At 40.5% G+C, this 22,591-nt stretch overlaps 1 protein-coding gene across 1 annotated transcript in view; it reads left to right on the forward strand.

Moving 5' to 3' along the window:
- The window catches only part of LOC119902161 (ephrin type-B receptor 1-B-like), a 154,866-nt gene that overhangs the window by 93,188 nt on the left and 39,087 nt on the right, over nucleotides 1-22,591 (forward strand). The window contains 2 exon segments of the mRNA XM_038718146.1: nucleotides 2,576-2,911; nucleotides 18,386-18,510. Of these exon segments, the coding sequence (XP_038574074.1) occupies nucleotides 2,576-2,911; nucleotides 18,386-18,510 (461 nt within the window).

Genomic DNA, 22,591 nt, shown 5'->3' on the forward strand with positions numbered 1-22,591 from the left:
TGTTAAGTTCTTAGAAAAAAATCCCAAACTCTCTCTAGATAGTCATGTAAACAGGATTATTATGGGACATTGTTAGTCTGTGCTATCATGTAAAAAGCTTACATAGACTATTCCTTGATACACAGTTTTGGCAGTAATGGCATTGCTGTTGAATGTAAACACAAGCAAATGTAATTGTGTACAGCCTTATTAATCATGTAAGCAAAACAAACCAAAAGCAGCCAGCAAAACATTTTATTTTTAGTCGAAATTGTTTGTCCTTAGTAACTGCACAGAATAGTTATAATGTGGTTTATTGTCCTAAATGTGCATTATGACAATAAATTTTTTGGACTTTACCATTTCCACAAATTCAACTTAAAAAGGCACATCATCAGGCTCCTATATATGTGTGCCTTACTGTTTGTGCTTTCTGGACAACCATATTGATATCCTACTAGGAGTCGCTGGTCTGCATTCCCCTGTCCATTTGGTTAGCCAGTATCGTCATGTGCCCCTATGATTGCCACAGCTGTTTAAAGGGAATGAAATGAATAATGTGACGGCTGAGGAGATATGGTTCATCACTGCATGAGTCCTATTTACATTCTCCTTCACCAGACTCTTTTGTGCATAATGCAATTGCCCATGCTGAACAAAAAGAACACATGTGCATTGATTTGTCCTCATTGTCCTTGTGCAAATGACCTGACACTTTGCACTGGTTGTTATAATTGCACCATTAAATAGAGCTCCTATCTGTGTTGTAATACAGTACGCGTAACAAAGAGCACAGGAGGTGCTTGGAGATGATATTTTGTTTATGTAACTTGAGTAAAAGCTACATGTGTTTGTGCACAACCAAATCTGACTGGCATAGCTAAATGAACGCCAGTAAGAAGAGCCCGTAAGTAATGATCTCAACAAATTAAATCCTATGGCAAATTAAAATAGCCAAAGGCTGCAGTGATAGTAATAGCAAATCACTGGTTAAGTAGCAGTCACATCTGATTTCGTGTGCCATCCCTGCATATGTGGAGCTTGGTTTTAATTGGGAGTGTGGCTCCTCGTTCACAACTCAACCAGGCAATTTTTTTTTCTTCCACCGTATGAATACAATGACACAGACAGTGTAGACATGAATACATGGACACAGATACTTCAGGCACGCGTTTGTGTCACATGCATTTTTCACATCAGCAGATGTGCATTGCTTTTCCCAGCAAGTTTGGAGGCGAGTGCAAGCATCTGATAGATGATACAGAGGATACAAGCGGTGTGAGCACAATATGAAGAGCATATTGTGCAGTCCCCAGGGGGAAAAGCTAAAGGGCTGCAATTTCCATCAGATAGCCTATTCCTACCAACACATGCCCTTTCCCTCAACATACAACACATCTGGTAGCATCCAAGGACCAAATTTTGGGCCATTTGACCATGTATCTGGAGCACTAGCTGTCTTCTAAGCCAGACATAATAATCACACTATGGAAGTCACACCCTTCTTGTCACTGACCTCTGTGTTGTTGAGGCGCTGAGCCCAGGTCACAACAGTAACAGTGCCGTTCCCTCACCCTTGTGTGTTATGCCACTTTGTCCCAGGTCCCCAGGGCTATCCCACATGGCTTTGCAGCAACAAGGATTAATTGTGTCTGTTTGACTGAATTAACTGTCTGTCCTATGCCCAGAACTCAGTTTGCTTAAAAATATATATGTTTTCCTCTTGTAGTGGTCATATTATCCTCATGGGTAAAAAGAACGAAGAGGAAAGGAAGTACAGTATGTTAGGGAGCTGAGTATTTCCTCAAAGGGAAATGAGGGAATTTTTTGTTTTAGTAGTCATGGATCTAATAGTAGGTCAGTTAAACTTTTCTTTAATGATAAAGGTCAGGCTTTATGGAGAATGAATGGGCACCAGATCGTCTCTGCAGGGTAGCCTCACTTAACTGAAGCAGCGCAGACTAACAGCTTCGGCGAGCTTCTGCTTTATCGGCAGTGTCTGGTATCTGAGACGTACGAGTTGCCTCTGAGCAGCCGGAGGGACACAGAGTCTCAGCTAAGCAAAATTCTACATTGCCATTTGACTGCGGAAGCCACTTTAATGCACCCTAATATTAAGCCACCACTCAAGCAAAACAATAGTTTTATTATTTCTTGATTTCTTTCTGAATATCGTCTTTGAGGTTCTGCTCCAGCTGCAGGCTATGAGGGAGTGAATGGGAGCGTGAATCTCCAGAGCCACTTGGATAAGAATACTCCATGCAACACTGCATTTTGCTAAATAACCAATGTTTGATAGACACAAACATTTCACTGCATGATCTCTCTGGGTGTGAATGGAATAAATTAGCATTCCAATTGTGCTGAAGATGGTGAAAAAGAAGAAAAAGACAAGTTGCTGTTGGACAACAACACTTGTTGTAAATTGACTAAATTGACCTAACAGCAGGCAGATTTATGAAAGTTTCTTTTTTCAGGATGAAAGATTGCCTTTGGATAAAACCTTTTCTCATATAAAATGGGTCTAGCTGTAAAGGCAAATGACCCTTTAGCTACAATGGCACAGGGCTTACATCTTTCCTCTGTGTGTCTGCAGGTGTCCCGTCAAGCCCAAGGAATGTGATCTCCATTGTGAACGAAACCTCTGTGATCCTGGAGTGGCACTCACCCAGGGAGACAGGCGGCCGTGATGACGTCGTCTACAACATAGTGTGCAAGAAGTGCCGGGCTGACCGGCGCTCCTGCTCCCACTGTGATGACAATGTGGACTTTGTCCCTCGACAGCTCGGTCTGACTGAGACCAGGGTGTTCATCAGCAACCTATGGGCTCACACCCTCTACAGCTTTGAAATACAAGCTGTCAATGGAGTCAGCAATAAGAGCCCGTACCCTGCTCAGCATGTCTCCATAGACATCACCACCAACCAGGCTGGTAAGTGGCTGCTATGGCTAAGGTGTGATAGTGATGATACAGTGGTGGCATTGATGATGACAATCCTTATCCATCTGCAATTTCATTGTCAAAGTGTAACTTTCCATACTAGTGTTATTGTATTGTATTTTATACTATACGTTCTGTAAGCAATCTGGCTTCCCCCCTGCCTAAGAAGTTTATTTTTTTCAGTTTACTTTTGCAAAATGGCAAATTCTACTATTATTGCATAAATGTGAATCGCTTCACCTCAAGAGAGCATCATCTTGCTCAATGTGCATTTCAGAGTCTCACTTCATGGCATAGCTGACTTCAGGGCTACTAAGATTTCACGTCGCGCCACCGTGAATAATGACTTTAAGGCTTGAAGCGAAGGCCAGCTGGTTTAGTGAAAGTTCTACATATATGCTGTCTTTGTAAGCTTTCCTTCCCTGAACCAAAGTAATAGCTTTCCCTTTTGAAAGCACGACGGAGGAGTTCAAACCCAGGTCCAAGACACAGCTCACTACATTTTGTGGCAGGACACACGCAAATCACTGCACCAAACCTCTTTCCTTTGTAGTTTATTTCCCAATCAAATCAAATGATATAAATAGCCTGTTGGCATTTCTCTTTGGACATTCTAGGAATGACTGCTTTTTAGCAATGGTGAAGGTAATCATCCCTCCCAAAAACAAGACATGAGTCATTTATGAAATTTCTTTTTGGAGGTTCCCATCTGGAGGCTGGTTGATTCACAGACTGACACATCTCTTTGTTGTTTTTCTTTGGTCTTTGTTTAATGAGACTTTGTTTTGATAGCAATGCCGCACAGCAAGTCAGTACTCTTCACAGGAGGCTACACCCTAGTCGAAATCTGTAAATCTTCAGATTTATACACTTCTAGACACTATACTGCTCTCTGAATTAAAAACAACAAAGATGATTAATCTTACTTAATTCTGTCCATGTCATATATTTGTGTCACGCAGAACATTAGGCGTGAGCTACAAAGCCATCATTTTTATCGTTGCACTGTTCTTAGATTAGCTGGCAACAAACACGGACATGTTAAACTGAGTTTCACCTTTAGCATGGAGACAAACCCAAGATAGATACATGGACACCTGATGTTTTCAGGCCACACTGAAATATTCTCTCTCTCTCTCTCTCTCTTCTTTCTCCTTGTCTGTCTTTCTGTATGTTTGTGTGCAAATTCTCTGACTTCGCCAGTGATGGATCTGAGCCCAGCCAATGAAAATGACCTTCATCTTGTTATCTTTCTCTTTCTCTCTGTATGCTTGTGTGTGCTCATCCTCTAAGTGCGCCTGTGATGGGACCTGAGCCCATCCAATGGAAATGACAGGTCGAGGATATTGTCCTTTTTGCTACAGCATTTTTCATGCTCTTGTAGATCTTTGACTTTGTACACAGGAGTACCCATCAAGGGACAAGTATTGACCAAGTGAAACATTTAAATGAGGCTCTCTTCACTTTTTTGTGTTTCTGTGGATGAGGCGGACCGTGACAATCACAGTGTGAGCTTATGGGACCTAATAACAGACATGAAGTGGAGTTACAGTGTGGTGAAAGACAAGAGATTGTTGGTTGAGTTCAAGGATCCCATAAGGAAAGAGTTGCACGTTTGTCAGCTTGGGTCCCTGTTGGCCATGCACTATGATTTTCGGCGTTATGGTCATGTACAATTGAGCGCATGCGCCTGCAAATATGTAGTCTGATCCAAAGATGAAATGTCAAATGAATTCAGAATAACTCATGTACATTTCCACTTTAATTGTAGAATGAACTTATTTCACTTTTCTCTCAAAGTCCATTGAAATAGAAATTGCTTCATCCAGATCCCTTTGATATGGGAGTACATTTTGAAATTAAATTTTGTGGTGGAGGGCATACAGTATTTGATTACGACGACTCTCAGAGGAATGTAATGACCAACTGAACTCGTCTTTGTCTGAGAATGAGTCAGGGGAGGAGTGGGAGGGAAGACAGGGCAGGATGGAGAACGGAGCACTTTTTTTGACCAGACTGCTAGACTGTGACAGTGAAGGAGAGGAAAATGAGGGAGTAAATAGGTCTGATTATCAGGGTGGCCTAATGGTGCTGACTGTCCCCATTTGACAGGCTAATAGCACACTTGACAGATAGATATAGAAGAAGCAATGCCCAGGCCTATTGTTGAAGTCTGCTGCAGTAATGAGGTGTCTGCCAGTAATCTGCCAGGCCTATGTCCAGCCCTATGCGGCCCATTGTAGCCAGGTAATTGCACTGTTCCTAGTTTCGACAGGGGGTTTCATTGGCAGGTTACTGAAGAGGCAGAAGGATCCAGAGGGGATTAATGTTGATACTGCACTTCAAAAACTAAAAGTGGAGACACTCTTTAAAATCTAGGGATATGTGTTTTTGGGTTCATGAATACTGTAGCATTAAGAAATACAACATGTTGCCATTTGCTGGAACCTTGAAATCCTTTTGTCCGCTCAGTTGGTATTTTTGTTTGTCCTCGCATGATGCAAGGTTGGGAGAGGTGGCGCAACAAAATGCAAGTTCCATGTAAATGAAGTAGCAATAGGAGATGTGTTTGGATTATATAAAAATCTGAACCTGGAGGAACAACACAATTCCAGTCATCAACACCAATCATAACCAGTTTATTGTAATTGTTGCAAATGGGAAGGAATGTAAATATGCAAATTTTCTTCCATCTCACTATTTAATCAGCAAAATGACAACACCAAACCTTGTTGAAACTGCAAGCATCAGAATGACAACTTTAGCACTTTACTGTGAAACAAAAGCAAGGGGCACCACTGTTTAGACTAAACAGATGAACAATGTACAGCCCTTAAGTCTGTACAGCCCTTAGCCTTTGTCCTGTCTATGACAGAGCCAAGACCACCAGTAGACTACACAGATGTGACACATCCATGTTTATGCGCATAATGGGTTGCAGAGGTGCATATATCCAGGAAGTGAGAGTTTAAATTTGCCAGTTGAATACCATCCATCCATCCATCGTCGACCGCTTATCCTGCGTACATGGTCGCGGGGGGCTGGAACCAATCCCAGTTTACATCGAGCGAAAGGCGGGGTACACCCTGGACAGATCGCCAGTTCATCGCAGGGCCCCAATTGAATACTATCATTGCAATTCTGTTTTGACATGGAATCCTTAAAACACGACCCTGGAAAGCTACCAATTTAAACTGTGTTGTATTAAAAAAAAAAACATGCCATGTTAGTGGTCACACAAGCTTACACATTTATACATCATAAAAAGTATTCCCCCCTTAGTTTTAAAAGTGCAATTCAGTTAAAGGTAAAGGGTGCATTGCTCTAAGTCTCCTCGAAATTCCTCTTGGCTCTGCCTTTCAAGGTGAGCCATTTTTGTCATGTGCCGTTGTGCTCAGCCCAGCTGTTAAAAGGATGATTGAGGAGATGAGTAATATGATTGCTTACTTTGCAGATAATAATTAATCAACATACCCTCTTATTTCTTTTCCATTTCATCCATCCTTTTTGCAAACAACATGCATGGATGTGCCTCTGCTTAAAATGAAAGTAAATTGCAAATGCATTTATATAAGCACTTATTTTCTGAGCAGCTTGGAGCAGCGATTGCAGATGTCTCCGGAACCATGTCAGGAAAATAAGGGCCTGAAATGTCAATCACATTCAGTAGATCTCTGTTTAACAAACCACTTCACCATATCTACCGATTCTACCATATCTAGATTTACAGTTAATTATATTTGTTTATATTTTTACTTCAATTGACTGCATTATATACAGCATTGCACTTCACTTCAATAGTCCCACAATACAATCAGGTGATGCTGTTTCAGGTCAAGTAAAAGCAAGAAACTGCAGTTTTCCTTGTATCAAAGCCTAACTTTAAAGTGGTCATGTTATGCTTATTTTCAGGAACATAATTTTATTTAGGGGTTGTACAAGAACAGGTTTACATGGTACCTTTTTTCACCCTGTGTGTTAAACGCACTGTTTTAGCTATGGAGTGATGCATCTCCCTTCTACAAGATCTTTGTCGGAGTTGTACATGCACAGAACCAAGTTAAAGACCACTAGCCAGTCAGAAGCAGAGTAGAGCGGTTCCTGAAAAGCCAGTAAACGCCTTCGGTTCAGCTGTACATGTTGGACCAGCTTAGCAACCTAGACTGGTGCATGAGTTTCAGAGTAGTAAGTTATTAATCTGTAACAAATGTATCTTCATACATAAAGTTTTAACTGTGCACTGTCTCTACATCACAGTCACAACTTATGTAATTTGATTGCCTGGAGGGTGACACAACATGGTACCGGAAGAAAAGAGCTGATAACTCTGGAACAAAGGAGATGGTAACTCCCTTTGGAATGGACTTTGAGCTTTTTCACTTTGCAAACCTATTACATGCCCACAAAAGACATATAACACAATAAAGGGAAAAAAATAAAAAGCATAATATGACCTCTTTAAGTTTTTGTAGATTCAATGTCTCACAGTTCTGTCTGTTAAAAGAATGACAAGAGGCTTTCCTACCAAAATAAGTTTTTCTTGCTTCTACTGAGCTCAAAAACACATCATCAGGTATGGGATTTAGGGGATAAATAGAGCCTTCACTGCTGACATGGGTAATGGTATATTATTACTCTTCTAGTACTATACTGTAAGAATACGGCCTTGTGTTTGAAGATAGGTAACAGGTAACAGTATTATAAGAATGTCTTATGAATAACCCATGAGAGAACAGATGGGTGAAGTGGTCCTTTAAGTCAGTTTACCAAAAGTTTTTGCTTGTCTCAATGGGGTGCTTTTCCAACTTGACATGGTGTGTGGACGGTTGTGGGATTAAGGAAAACCAAGGGACCACCTAGAAACAGTAAGGCAGCAGTAGTTATAAGGGTTATAAGGGTGTAAAGTGGCCATAAGTAGGAAGTGGGAAGAAAAGGAGGAGTGTGGATGAGGAGGAGAGGAGGGAACAGTGGAGGTGACGAGGGAGCAGAAGGGATTTAGTGTGAATCACCGAAGAGGCCATTTAACTGCCCTCGATCCCAGCGTGTGTCTGGGAGGAAGGACTGATCAATAGTGTGATTTAGGAGTTCATTCACAGCCTGTGCTCTCCAGGAGACATGCACATGACATGCACACCCACATACAGATACAGACACACAAAGGTTATATACTGCCCCAATTAAGGCTATCATTCACGTCTGGTCTGAATTTATTCATATTTCTCTATGTTAGCCACTGAAAAATAGCCACTTAATGTCTCTTTGTGAAATAGTGGGGTTTAATTTTAGGGGTGGGAGACACTGCTTCTAGTGAATTTATTAAAATGCTCAATGACCACAAAAATCTAAATATATATATTGTGGGTGATTATAGTACTTGTGGTGAAAACTACAGAAATGGCAGCCATGTTTTCTACGTAATCTGTTCTGGATGAGGAGGGTATTTTTCATCTTTTACACATTTTACAACCCCTATCTACTCTGAGTGGTTATGTAGGGGTGGTTTGGTGAACAATGCATGAAATAAAGCATTTAAATCTCATAACTGGTGCTATCTTTTTCAACTAATGCCTAATGCTCAACAGTTCTCTGATCTTACTAGCACAGCCGTCTTGACCTAGATTGTGTGCCAACAATCCCTCAGACCACAGAATGCCAAGTATATCTACAAACAATCCTCCTCCACTTAGCCGCTCTGTTTGGAGAGCTATTCCCACAGAAATGCAAACATCACTATCCTCGGCCTTCTATGGGCAAGTCCAACCGGGTGGGTTGCATTCAAGATACTAAGATGCAATGTGCTAGACTGAAATTCAAACAGCCAGATGAATTAAAGAGATCTGCACTCTGTGGGGTTCTAAAATCAGATGAGATGTTAGGCAAACATGTCCGTGGAGGGTATTCAAGACACTACTCATTATATTTTTTTTTCAGTTTACAGCCAACAGCCAAAGTCTTTCCATTTGTTTTTTAGGGGGTTGCCTTTTTTCCTTGTTTCTTCCCTCTGCTGCCTCAGAGTATGTATCAGAGCTACGGTGTCCAAGAGTTTCATCATCTTAGATGGTTCTTCGGGCTCTCTCCGGGTGCCATTTTTATTTCATTTGATGCCTGTTCTCATAAATGTTGGATCCTGTCCCTGGACCTAGAAAGTGAGGTATTAGCTACAGGCAAAAATAAAAGTGTGGGCTAGAATGCTACTGAGTCCCCCTGAGTCAATTCTGATGTCTTTATATATTGTATATGATGGCAGGAAGCGTCTGTGTGTTTGTGTCTTTACGAAGTATGCTCATTCATAGTTAGTTCAGGTTCATTTTTTCCCACACAGAGTTATGTTCAGAATCCTCCACGTATAATGTGATTTTGAAAATAATTCCAACCATGGTCCTTGACAGAAATCCATGGTGCTGAACTGATCCCTCTTTATGATGTTTGAGAGAGGCCCATTACCATGTAGTCATGGCTGGCTTGGCCCTCTGAGCCCCTGCTAATAGGGAGGGTAGTAGTTAAACCTATATGCCTGAAAGAGGCACAGCACATGACTATAGGCTGTTCTCCTCATCTGAGACACTGAGCCCCTCTTAGGAGGCTGCATGGTTCAGTGGTGTGCCAGCATCTTAAAACACAAACCCAAGGTTCACTGAGAGCAACTCGACTTTTACATGTGGTTGTGAATATGGCCATATGTATGTGTGCACTTGTTTTTTCTGTCCACAGAGTTGAATGGGCCTTTGGTACCAGATAGCTGACCAATTACAGTACAACTTTCTGTCCAATCATTTCACAGAGTACGTGAGGCAGAGCAGGAACTTACAGTTGGGAATTCAGATGTGAAAGCTTTCCTGCATGAGGAACACTGTTGGCTGTGTGCACTCAGACTATCCCAGGAATCTCACAATAGGAGAGAGAGTTGGAGAGTTGTATGCTCACTTTTTGGCTGGAATTAATAAAACACATATTTAAGATAAACTTTATTAATCCCCAAGGGGAAACTCAATGTTTTCAATCTGTTATTATCATTAACATCTAACATTATCATGTTAGTATTATAACACTGCCCGTAGCAACACATGGAGAGATGTCAGAGTGAGGGGGTTGGGGGTTCAGGCTTGCTCAAGGCCTCCTTCGGCAGTGCACCTCTACCACTGCTACCAGTCCACACTCCGCAACTCTGGTCCGAGCTGGATTCGAACCGGCGACCCTCCGGTTCCCACCCAAATCCTTACTGGACTGAGCTTTGACGGCGGTATGAAAGACAGAATATTTACTTACACTTTAAAAGGGAGGTTCACAGACACATCAAGTTCAGTTGGTTGGCTTGGAGACTACCAGTTTTTTCAAACAAGGTATTTTTATTAACAACGCAACAAAAGGACATACAGATCCAATAAAAAGAACCCCACCCACCCCTCAACCTTCAAGAACAAACAAGAAAAGCCAGACAACAACAAAAAAATGTAGGCCTAGACATACATGAAATATCAGTTTGGGCTTTTAACATCCTGGGGAGTTACTCCATTGTGTATGACCAAAACATATGGTACAAAGTAAAAAAAATGGACTGTTTACATAGATCACATATAGGATCACTGAGATTTAATGCCAAATGTCTGTGTGATGGCACTATTTGACTTTAAATCAAATGATGCATCTACTGTAAAGAGGATGTTACTGGTGCAGCATGTCGAGGGTCATAAAGTTTGAAATGACATCTAAACTCATACCAGATATTAAGAGTGTACTTTATAATCAGATTTTACATGAAGCTAGACACAGATTGTGATAGTGGCAACTTAGTCCATAATAGCCTCCTGATAAGGAAGTAGACTGAGTTAATGCCATTTCCATAAGTACCCAGCTGGTGGTAATGTCATTTCTTATCTAGCATAACATTGATCTAATGTTAGCTGACCAATAATATACAAATTTGACTGTTATTTTTTATTTATTTTTTTAAATTATAAAGAGTATTGGAACTCTGAAAAAGATGTTTGGGTACATATTCATATTGATTCTTGATTTAGTTCATCCTTCCACCAAAAGAGAGAGATAATGAATCCCAACGAGCAAAGTCCTCACACGTGTCAAAAGAGGTTGGTAGTTAGATAAGAGTCATCCCTGCCTTGCTGTAATTCAAAAAAGGATAATATGTTATTATTAGTGTGCACAGCACCCATTGGGCATGAATCCACAATATAAATTTAGGACCAAAGCCAAACTGTAAAAAAGTTCCATTTCACCCAGTCAAATGCCTTTTCAGCATCTAGCTAAAGAATCACCTCTGGAGTACTGTGTGAAGAAGGATCAATAAATAAATAGTCTAAGAATTTTCTCCCTTTGAAAAGCCAGATCTTTTGGCATCTGTATGTAGAAGTGAGATTGGTCAGCAGGAAATACATTCAAGAGGATCATTGTCTTTGTTATATTATTTATATTTTTTATGATTGCTTGAGACATAGTGGAAGTGGAAGGTTAGGGAGTGGGGGAAAAGAAACAAGTTGTAGTGGGAGCTGAATGTTTAAAAAAATAAATAAAAATCAGAATTCAGATTCTGCATGCTCCCACTTGCAGAGTCTCCAATGTTGTCCTTTCCAAGTCAGTGGCCGTTTTCGGATCTATAGAGCTTTAGATGTTTTTTGGTTTTTTTTTTAAACTGAACGTCTCTGTCAGTTTAAAAAAAAACATCTAAAGCTCCTGGTCTAGGTTGACTCAAAGAATACAATGATTGATAAAATCTATGAAAAACATTCATTTCCGCTGTATGTATGTCTGTAAGACCTAAATACAGCTATCATGAGCCATTTTCGGGCACATCTGATGGACTAGGAGTTTCCCAGCATTCTGTCTATCTTCATAAAAATTAGACTACTATTTAGAAATCATACACTCAGCTTGTTGGGTTGCTAAGAGGTTGTATTGAGTTTGTAACAATAGGTGCGGTTCAAGCATTACTGGTGAAGGCTTCTGAATATGTATCAAGTCCATTTCAGATGGTAATTCACAAAAGCTTATTTCAAGAGAAGGACAGGATTTAGCTTCCAAGGACGCTAACTGGGCTGTGCAGTGGAGATGCGTAATGTTAAAGTCAGTGAGCTATGATTGGGTGGAAATATGGTTTCATAGTATCATTAAGATCAGAGGAGACTTGCGTCCACAAACAAACTGTCTATTTGTGAATAGAGTTGTGCACTGGAGAAAATAATGAATAACTCAGAGTGGTAGGGTTTCAAAACCACCGCACATTAGCTAATCCATTTGTAAAATGTTAGATTGAATGAGCTGATTTGGAAGTAGGACTGGAAGAGCTACAGTCTAAAACTGGAGAGAGAACACATTTGAACCACCTTGTATGCTTTATTTCAGGGTCTGAAGTAATCACTAGCCTGAACCAAAACGGCATTCAAGGAGGCAAATTACATTATAGTGAATTAGAGAGAGAGTTAATGATACTGGGTGTTAGAGCATATTACCATAACTGTAAGTAATCATGAATGGCCCCACCAGATTGATATTTGAAAGAAACCAAGGTGTCCCATCTCCTGTTGTCGCGACGATGCTAAATCCAGATTCACAAATTCTTTGTCCGTCTCGTCGTGAGTGATACAAAGTCGACAAGGTAATAGTATGCCATATTGGACACCTTGCTGATCCAGACACTACCAATTTTGACCAAAAAGCCTGCATCACAAACTTGGAGAGTGGAGTTTTAAAGATGTTTGAATTTATCAGGCAGGGAGTGTGTAACAAAGACACAGTATTGAGTTGCATTATGGGAAATTAAGAATTTTGAGTTTTTGGAGCTTCACTCAGTCGAGGTACAGAAAGTAAAGATGTCTCTGCATCGGTTTTGACAATTCTTTATAATGGGTCTCCCAACTTTATGGAAGTGCAATACTAAAACTCTGGAGTACTCATTTATGATGTAGAACACCACATTTCATTTGGTGACCCCTCAACATACCATATAAATTATAGTGACTGCACACTGAAGTCACAATCCTGAGGCCCTATCCACACTACTCTTTTTGTTTAAAAATGGAGTTTTAAAAAGATTACGATCTCCATCAACACCAGCTTTTTAGCTGTGTATCGAGGTGATATCATCTATTAAAGCGACTGAAAACTCACATTTGTGCACATTTCAGTGGCCGTTCATGTACAGTGGGCATACGCGCGCCGGTGTAAACATGTAGCAGATGGTCTATTCCGTAGTTACAGATGATTTAGTGAAAAAATAAAGTAATGCAGATAAAGAATCACACCAGATTTTATTTTTGCATGGAGCAATAACGTGCTGGAACTGGCGTTTAAAGCGACTGTGGCGGCGGAAAACAGACTGGGAGTAGTTGTAAAGTAAACAGTGACATGCACAGTACAAGTGTAGGCTATAAGTGTTATTTGCAAAGTACGTAGTAAGTAGTAAGATATTTTAATAAAAATATCAAATCAAAAACTCAGTCAGTAGCATAGTTTTTCTGCTTTGCATGACTTATAAGATCCAATCAGAGAGCCAAACATGAGCTCTCTCTCATGTTGTCATCGTTTCTAAAGTCCTCCATTTTTGCCCGTCCGCACTTCAAGCTTATCCGTTTTAGGTCTTCGTTTTCGCCATGTTAGTCTGGATAGGATGTGCAAACGTAGCAAAAGGTCTGTTTTAAAACAAAAACAGTAGTGTGGATGGGGCCTGAAAACAGGCTCTGTGCCAGACATGTAAAATGATGCTCCAACTCATCTGTATTCCACAGTAGATTAATTGTACAAAGGTAAAGACGCTTTTCATTCTTTCATCATATTCTTTCAAACCCGCTCTCACATTTTCTTTTTCTCTCTCTCTAGTTCTCCCTCTCTGTTTTTCCTTTCTCTCTGCCTCTCACTTTCTCTCTGTCTTAGCCAGACACTGGGAGGCTTTGACTTTGATTAATGGTGAGCCAAGCTCTGCATTAAAAGCCAGGGGCAGCAAGTGGGGCCAGATAAAAGTGGAGCAGGAGCAGGAGCAAGGGATGGAGGGAGGAGAGAGGAGTGCAGGACACAGTCACCAATCACTGTCAGCATCATCGTCCCAGGGTGACAGAGGGGGACGCAGTTGGAGGGGACAGCGGTGCTTCATTGGGCTGAACCTCACCCTCATACAGGCACAACACATTGTCTCTGACAGGCTCTTCACACATTGGCTACCAGGACACACATACACACACACATGCATGTGCACGCACTCTTTATCTCTTTCTCCCCTGCTTTTCCTCTTTAAAACATGGACACTGTCTGTCCAGTGGGACACTCCAGTGAGAAAAGTGTTTTTCTTCAGGGAGTGTAGTGAGAATCTGTGTTGTAAATATAGTAAATTTATAATCAGATATTCAGAACTCACAGTTGCTAGCCAAATACTCACACTAAATAGCCATTTTTTACTTAATCATTAGTCATTATTCATTTAGCTGACGCTTTTATCCAAAGCGACTTACAATTGCTATATTTGTCAGAGGTCACACGCAGCTCTGTAATGTAGAGGTTGCTCTGGCACAGGAAGATGCTGTCTCAATACTTAATACCACCTGCAAAGCTCTGATTGGCTCGGTTGTATCTCCAAATGTGTTTAACAGTAGTAAGAACAACACCAGACCTATCTGAATCATAGGAAAGACATCTGAGATGTTAGTGGTGATTCATAGGTCTCAACCCAGGTTAGATACACACGCACACATTTAGACATAGGCCACTTAGTACTTGAAAGCATTCATAAACAATTCTCCAGGGTAAAAACTGATGCTTTACTGTCTGTACGCCTGAATGCATGAATTGAGTTAGGACCAGGACTCGAGGCTGTGGAAATACCTTTCCACCTCAGCCCCTTTTTCCACTGCAGGAATTTCTGTGTGTGTTTCTGAGTGCGCCTCCCTTGGGTCTGTCAGGAACAGTGTGTGCCTGTGGCCGGTAATTGATAATGCGGCCCTAGCCCTGGTCAGTGGAGCGTGAACCAGCCTGAGAGGCAGAGAGGCTGAAGTGCACCGAGGTGAAGCTTACCCCTCACACTCTGTCTAGGGTATGAGAGAGAAGGAGGGTCGGAGGGCAGGATGTGCGAGCCAAGAGAGGCAGACGGAACTGAATCCATTTGCAGGATAAACAGAGCTCATTCATTTGTTTACAGTTACATTTTAGGTATCTGACACTCAAATCAAGGTATAGTTATCCTCAAAACTTTAGAATAAGCCGTCTTCCTAAAGCGATGTTTTATTCATGCTAGATAGATAGATAGATAGATAGATGAAAGAGGGTGCTATTTTCTGCCTTTTGAAAAGAGAAGTTATTCAGAAAGATGGTGAGTGGAGACCAGGTGGAGTGATGACGAGGCCTCAGCAGCAAGCAGGCCGAGAGCCAAGAGGCTGATAGGCACGAAATGTGGAGCATGGGTTTGTGTGGGGCTGTATTTATGCCTGCAGACATGGGGGTGGAGATTCCTTTCGAGCACTGTATACAGACACCAAGGCGTTGAACTTAATGCAAGCAGCCGTAGAATCCGTTTTTAATCAAATGTACTTGTATGTTCACAAATTGGTTTTGATGAGTAAGTTTGGTTGGATTCATCTGTGAACTTTTAAGTTAGAGTTTATCTTTGCACCTTGGAGGAGTTTGTGATCATAGAGAGATTTTGGGGCACATTCACATGCCATAAAGGAGATTGATTTGTACATAAAAGCAAAGCAATTTGTATTTTTATTTACTATTTTGTTACACTTTTATAAACACATTTCTGTCTCTATCATAGATTGCTGTATTTATACTAAGGATTCCACTTAAAGCCCCTGAAAGCTTGGTTTTAAATCCTATAACATTAAATAGCCATGACTCAAAACTCAGCTAATCTGCTTCATCATGGACTGTGTGCTTGTAGTTGGATCAGATTGTATTGACAGTGCTGGCAACATGAGCAAACAACCTCACAATGTCATCACATTCTGATTCAAATGTTGCCCTAACCTGATTGGTGCATGAAAGGATGAGACATCACATTTGTTCACCCAAACCCTGTGCAACAACTAAAACAGGTTTGAATTTGGCAGAAAGTAGTGCGTTCATTTGGGTCCACATCATTTATAGTAAGAAGCTAATGGGAACATGTGTTTTCAAACCCATTTCCTCTTTTGTTGGCTACCCTCTCCAAGAAAAATCTTTTTGATATCTCCAGCAGCAACAAATAATAGAATAAAATAAAATAGCATGACCGGTGACCTACAGCACCTTAAACTTGAAGTATATAATGATTTGGACTGTGCTCATTTTAGAAACTCTCTTTTGTGCTAATGGCCAAGCCAACACTGTCTGTGACATTTGGGAACTTATCATCTTGCCCCAGATTACACATATTAACACAACAAATGGATGTAGAAGAAGTGAATATCAGCACCAGGAAAATTTACTTTTTCCCCACAGACGAGAAAGTCCGGGGTATTGAACTACCTTGACGCGACTGTCAGCAGTGACAAGATATCTGTGGATTTGTTAAATGTCAACGGTGAGGAAATCTGCCGCGGTATGATAGCAAAAAGACAGGGGCATGGTCTCAATGCGATGGCACATGACACCTGTTCTGATGGTAAAAATCAGGGTCACTTTTAGTTCAATTCAATTTATTTTGTTTCAGACATGTGGTCCCTAGAGAAAATATCATTTAAAACAAACAATACAGTGTTTCAACAGAGTTTGGTAATATTGTACAGTTATTTTTGACATAGACCTCTATAATCCCTAAAATCATTTAACAATTTAAAGATGTGAAACCACACACAGAAACAAACAATGACGCAATCTCTGAGCGACATGTTAAGAGTGATGAGGAACAGGGATGATGGAGAGATGATAGTGCAGAGAAAAAAATGATGGAATGAACAGGAAATTGCCAAGTGTCTGGGTTAATTGACAACCCATGTGTGTTCATTCAGGTGTACTGAGGCTGAAGGATGGAATAGACTGTGCAGCTGCGCCAAACGATCACAATACTAAACCAATTTGATTCCAAAGGGTTTAATTTAATGAATAATGTGTGGGTCATTTTGCATGTTTTGTATTGGCTAGAGAATGTCCTCTTTGTGAGTATAGTTTCTATGTAGAGTTAATAGAAAGTTTTGTTGGAGATCCACTGTAGTGCTTGTGAAGTTGCAGTTATATATTGATATTTATAAACACTTTTTTTCCTGCCTGCCCTGTTCCGCAATTTCATTTACATTAAAATTAGCAGTGGAGTATAGTAAGAGCGGTGTCACAACACAAGACTTTGCCTGTGTTGCTGCCCACTCTTACGCTACATATTACACAATCAATGTTTTTTTTCAATCAATCATTTTTTGTCAAATTACTTCTAGATAGGCAAATCAGGTAAACCTTCTGTTCATGTTATATTTTCCCATTTCAATTTAACATACACTCTGAAACTAAGGTAAACTGAATGGCTCCTATTACATACAATTCTGAGAAATGCAGTTCTATCGCACTGTGCATTGCATATATACAGTATATAGTTAGTTGCATATGGATATACTACTACATATACTTACTAGCTGAATTTACTTGTGCACAATCATAGTAATTCTATAACACAAAACCCCAATTAAGTTTATACAACAGCAACTTTTAAATAATTTACTCCAGAGTTATTATTTGAAAATGTGTGATTACAGCCAGAATATTTTGAAATAACAAATAACTTAACAAATAAATAACTTAATAAAAAAAACGCTGACTGCCATTATTAAACATTACATCATGTTGTTTAGCTTAGCCATATGTAGACCTTTGTTGCAAATTTTAAATATGAACCAACTTCCACTTGTGAGAATTTAAAATGCTTTGGAATATCGTTAATTACTGCATCCAGTGCACCCTGTGGATGCCACACTTAGTGTTCAAATATTCTGCACAAGTAGCCAAGATTACTCAGTCCAACAGCGGCCTGAATCCAACCCGATTGGTTGCCGGACTCACGCCAGACTTGTGGTGACTGACAATTCTGGCACATAGGTAACCTAAGTCCTGCTAACTGCAGCTGACTCTCAGCTGAGGTCCACACCCTCAAGTCTTTGCCAAATCCGGCAGCCTTATTTTGGCCAAAGCCGCCACATATTTGATCTTGAAGTGCCAGAATGTGGCTGAGTGCAGCTCTAATCGGCCTGACTCAGCTGGCTACCTGGTTACTGATGAGAGTGGTGGTTGTACTGTTTAAACTTGGATTCTGTGCATATTGCTGATAGCAGATGATGATTTATTCTAGGTACACACATTGGATGATGTGTATGACAGTTGTGCACTATTTCTAAAATGTGCACTATCATTCCTGAAATTACTATAGATAATTTTTATCTGGAAGAAAATACCTTCTTATATTGTAAAAACAGTTACAGTATTGTGAGACATATCTATAATGATCTATGTAATTCTAGGAATGTACTGATTCTGTGTTACTCTTCCTGTGCCCTACAGCTCCCTCCATAGTTCCCATCATGCACCAAATCAGCTCCACCATGAATAGCTTCACACTGTCATGGCCTCAACCAGAACAGCCCAATGGTATCATCCTGGACTATGAGCTGCGCTACTACGAGAAGGTAAGATAAGTTGTATTACAGTATACTGTACAGTAGAGAGTGGCAAATGAAGTGTATGTTTGTATGTGTGAATTTTCACGCATGCTAGCTCTTTCAGATAATAGGTGTTGTCTCGTATTCTTCACATGCACAGCATGTAACTGCATGTAAAGCCCACAAAAATCTAAGCTCTCGCGGATGTCTGTGTCCCCTGGGTTGATAATATGTTCTTTCACTGTGTTCACTCCATCTCTCCCACTGTTCTTTGGTTTCTGCTGCTGATGAAGTGAATAGGTTGACCTCTGCTCTAGGCCCACTCTGCACAGTGTAGCAACCTGTCCTGCTGTGAAAATGCATTGCGTCTGGGGGGAGTCGCATCGACCCGTCTGCTCACACACAATACGTCTGCTTTATTAAGTCGCCAGCCCTACCCCACAGCGCCTGTGCTGCTCCTGTATTGACCTGTAGGCTTTTCCCAAGGCCTGGGACATAATGATACCCAGAGATCGGAGACGCTAGCTTTTTGTTTGGGCCCTTGTTTGTCCTCCTAAAGCTGATCGATAGATATAGCAAGGTTGGCTATGCATGCTTTTCCCCAGTGTTTGTCATCTTAAGCTAAGACCTTTGTGAGTCTTGGTGCTCCTGCTTTCCAAATAAATGATAAATATCAGTAGGAGTTTTATAAATGTTTTTCTTTTTCTAGTGAGTTATTTATTTCACACAAACTCTTTTTGGATAGGGTTCGTGGATCAATAGTCACACCTTCACCTTATAATAGTGTTTGTTGCATTTAGCATTTTCTATCAGAGAGAACAACAATCATGTTTTTAAATGATGTTTGCAGTTGGAAAAGTCAGTTATCCATTAATAGCTGCGTTACTTGCCGTTTCCCCCTCTGGTATTGTACAGGTCATAAAACTGAATCCGACTGCCATGGCCCTGAGAAACCTTATCTGCCAGACAGCTTAGTGCTGTGTAAATAACACTTATACAACCTCCCATTAGCTCATGAATATCAACGAAACCTAATCCTATTGATGTTTATGTAGCGTATCCTCATACAAGTAGATGAGCACGGCATTATCACAAATTAGTGAATTAAGGAGGACAAGATTGCTAATTGCACTGGGATGATTTAGGTAACAGAGAGGTTGTGCTCTACCCTGTCTACCTCTGTCTTAATGTACCTTCAGATCCCCCTGTACATGTGTCTATCTAGAAAATGTACCACACCATAAGTGTGAGTAAGACACAGAAGGTGAGTGAGAGTGATTGCTTTCTGACACACTGGGCTGTGGAGATGAGATTTCCTCATTGGTGGTCTTCCTTTGACACTGTATTTCAGATCTGACGAGGCTTTTTATAGGCTTTTCTTTTAGACTTTTCTTCCGCCAGCCACTGCTGTCTAAACTGTCACTGTAGATGTGTTTCTGTGCCTGATTAAGTTCCAAGCGTCAGAAGGAAAAAAGCAGGTGGTGGCAAATTTCGGAAAAAATAATCAAATACAAGTATATGCCATGTGTGTAATTTCCATACCAGTTCAAATTCATTTTACACATGCATGATGAAAAGTCCACATAAATTGCCAGCGTCACAAACGTTGGCTTGGGTTACTTGCATGCATGTTTAGGCTGCTTGTCGCATATGGAGAAGCAGGGAATTAAATGGCATTCCATCGAGGTCAGTCCCGCCAGCTCACCATTGATTCTCTGAACGCTTGAGAGGTCCACAAAATCTGGAAGTTCCACACAGCTATAATGTGATGATGTGGCCTTTTAGTCATAAAAGGCAATTATGGAGGGATGTCTCCCATGTCTATTACACACTCCCCTGCTCACTCCCAGCTTTTTCCAGCGCCATGGGTAGCTTATGGGAAGGATATCATAAAAAAATTATTCTTTATATAAAAATGGCTGTTCTCGCCTTCTTTTTTATGCGTTTCACCGATGCCTGCATTAATCTGGGAGTAGTCACACTGTTATGGTTCTGGAGTTGATTGTCTCAGCGTGCCTGGCACAGTCAGCTAGTCCTTAGCACAGCAGAGAGCTATCTCTCTGAACACTCCATCTCACAGGAAGCCTCCTATAACCATTTACAATAGCAACTTCTCCTGCAGCATGGCATTGTCACACTCCGTGTTGATTGTTAAGTGTAATCATAAAAGAAAATTCTACTTCTGTTTCAAACTTTGCTTTCATTGCTTAATTTTGTAGTTTTAACCATCAACCTGATAACATATTTCTCACTTTAACTATTGTAGACACAGGAACACATTTTTAGTAAGTAACTTAGTGTTTTTCTTGAGATTATTTTTGTACATGTTTTGATTTAACAATTCACAGTAGAGAGTGACAAAGTATGGATAGTGAGTGAGGGACGAAATGGGAAAAGGGTCGCCAGATGGTTTTGAACTGTTGACATTGTAGTTGTGTGACCTTGACATTGACACAAGCTTGGATGTATTAAGAAGAACTGGAAACCCTGTTCTAATGAAGGCCGTTCACTTAGCGTGTACATGGTGTACACATGAATGGCAAGAAAATGTTTTGTTTTTAGTAACAGGCTGTGTTTGAAATTGCTATTCACACGAAGTAAGATGTATAAGTGAGTATGTAGTGCGTTCCAACTGCATAGTATGTGGATTTTGTGTACACAAGAAGTACCCTGATGTATACTAGATTAAGCAAGAATTTCTATGTATGCAGCATGAGTTACTGGACAACTGCCCTAAAATACATCACACCTCTTCAGGCTGTGCGCTGGCGATGAAATAATTACGAATGTTGGAGTGTGAACAAAAGCTACTCAGGACCCAGGACGTTAAGATACAGTTAAGATGATCATTGCTGGTAGGGCTGCAACTAACGACTATTTTGATAGTCGATTAATCTATTGATTATTGAAACGAATAATCGACTATTCAGATTACAAATCGCAAAATGACACAATGCCTCTCATTTAGCTATTAGCCTAAATTAAACCTGAGGTTGTTTTAGGCATGTGCTAATTAACAGTCAAGACAATGAAATAAATACTGCTTTCAAAAATGCATCTTTTAATGAACGTTTCTGCTGCAGCAGAAAGTTCCCTGAAATTACGTCCTGATAAGCAGCTGATCTGCTGTTTAGTGACTGAGCAGCTTTCACACCAGTACTGCAACACCCCGGGACAAACTGACACTGTATACAAAGAAAGGAATAACGGCATGCATTACATTTAACGAATTTACAAGAGGGGATCAATAATAACGATTTTGTAGTAGACAGTGTTTTACAATATTTATATAGTTTCCCCTAACTCAACAACTCACAAAACTCTGTGATGTTTTTAAGGGAGTTTGGGGCGGATTACCCGCCGCCTCACGCATAGACAGAGGAACAGTTTTCTCTTCTTTAGAAAAAATGAAATTGTCCGGTGTTGTCTAATCTTGCGCACTCGGCAGCAACACGTTCTCCAGCTGGGAACGTCGCCATGAGCGATGCATCAATTGTGATTGTAAAGTCAAGGCACATCTGGAATGTAAACGCGGCCGTTGTCTATCATAATTATGTGCTACTCACAGCACCATTACTGTAACAATCAATCAAATTGACCAACTGTATAGAAAACGTTTCAGCTCATAACGTGAAGCAACACGGCTTTAACGTGAAGCTAGCTCGCTAACTAGCTTACCGAGACGAGTCTTCATCATCCACAGAGACACGACGTTACGCGCCTCCTCTTCAGATGCTCCGGTGTTTCCAGGAGAGCTCAGCTTTGCTGCAGTTCATGATCTGTCTGGCTGAGTGAAGAGTTAAGTGCTGCCACATTCTGGAGGCTTTAGGTTGTGAAGGTGTTACTGCAGCTCTGATGTTGTTTTAGATTCGAATCGATTATTAAATTCGTTGGCAACGAATTTAAAAATGTATTTTTGTCGACTACGTCGATTAGTTGTTGCACCCCTAATTGCTGGAGCTCACAAATATAATGACCTGTAGAAGAAAAATGTTAAAACAATTTCTTTTATTTTTAATTGTGGATAATGTTAGATGGGATGTAATGGTAATGTGATTAATACAGTCATGTGATGCAGAGCATACATTTTGTTAATTTAGTACACAGT

This window comes from Micropterus salmoides, unplaced genomic scaffold (assembly GCF_014851395.1).
Source record: "Micropterus salmoides isolate LMB-PRFRI ecotype aquatic unplaced genomic scaffold, ASM1485139v1 Ms_hic_scaffold_14, whole genome shotgun sequence".
In the NCBI taxonomy this organism is placed as follows: Eukaryota; Metazoa; Chordata; class Actinopteri; order Centrarchiformes; family Centrarchidae; genus Micropterus; species Micropterus salmoides.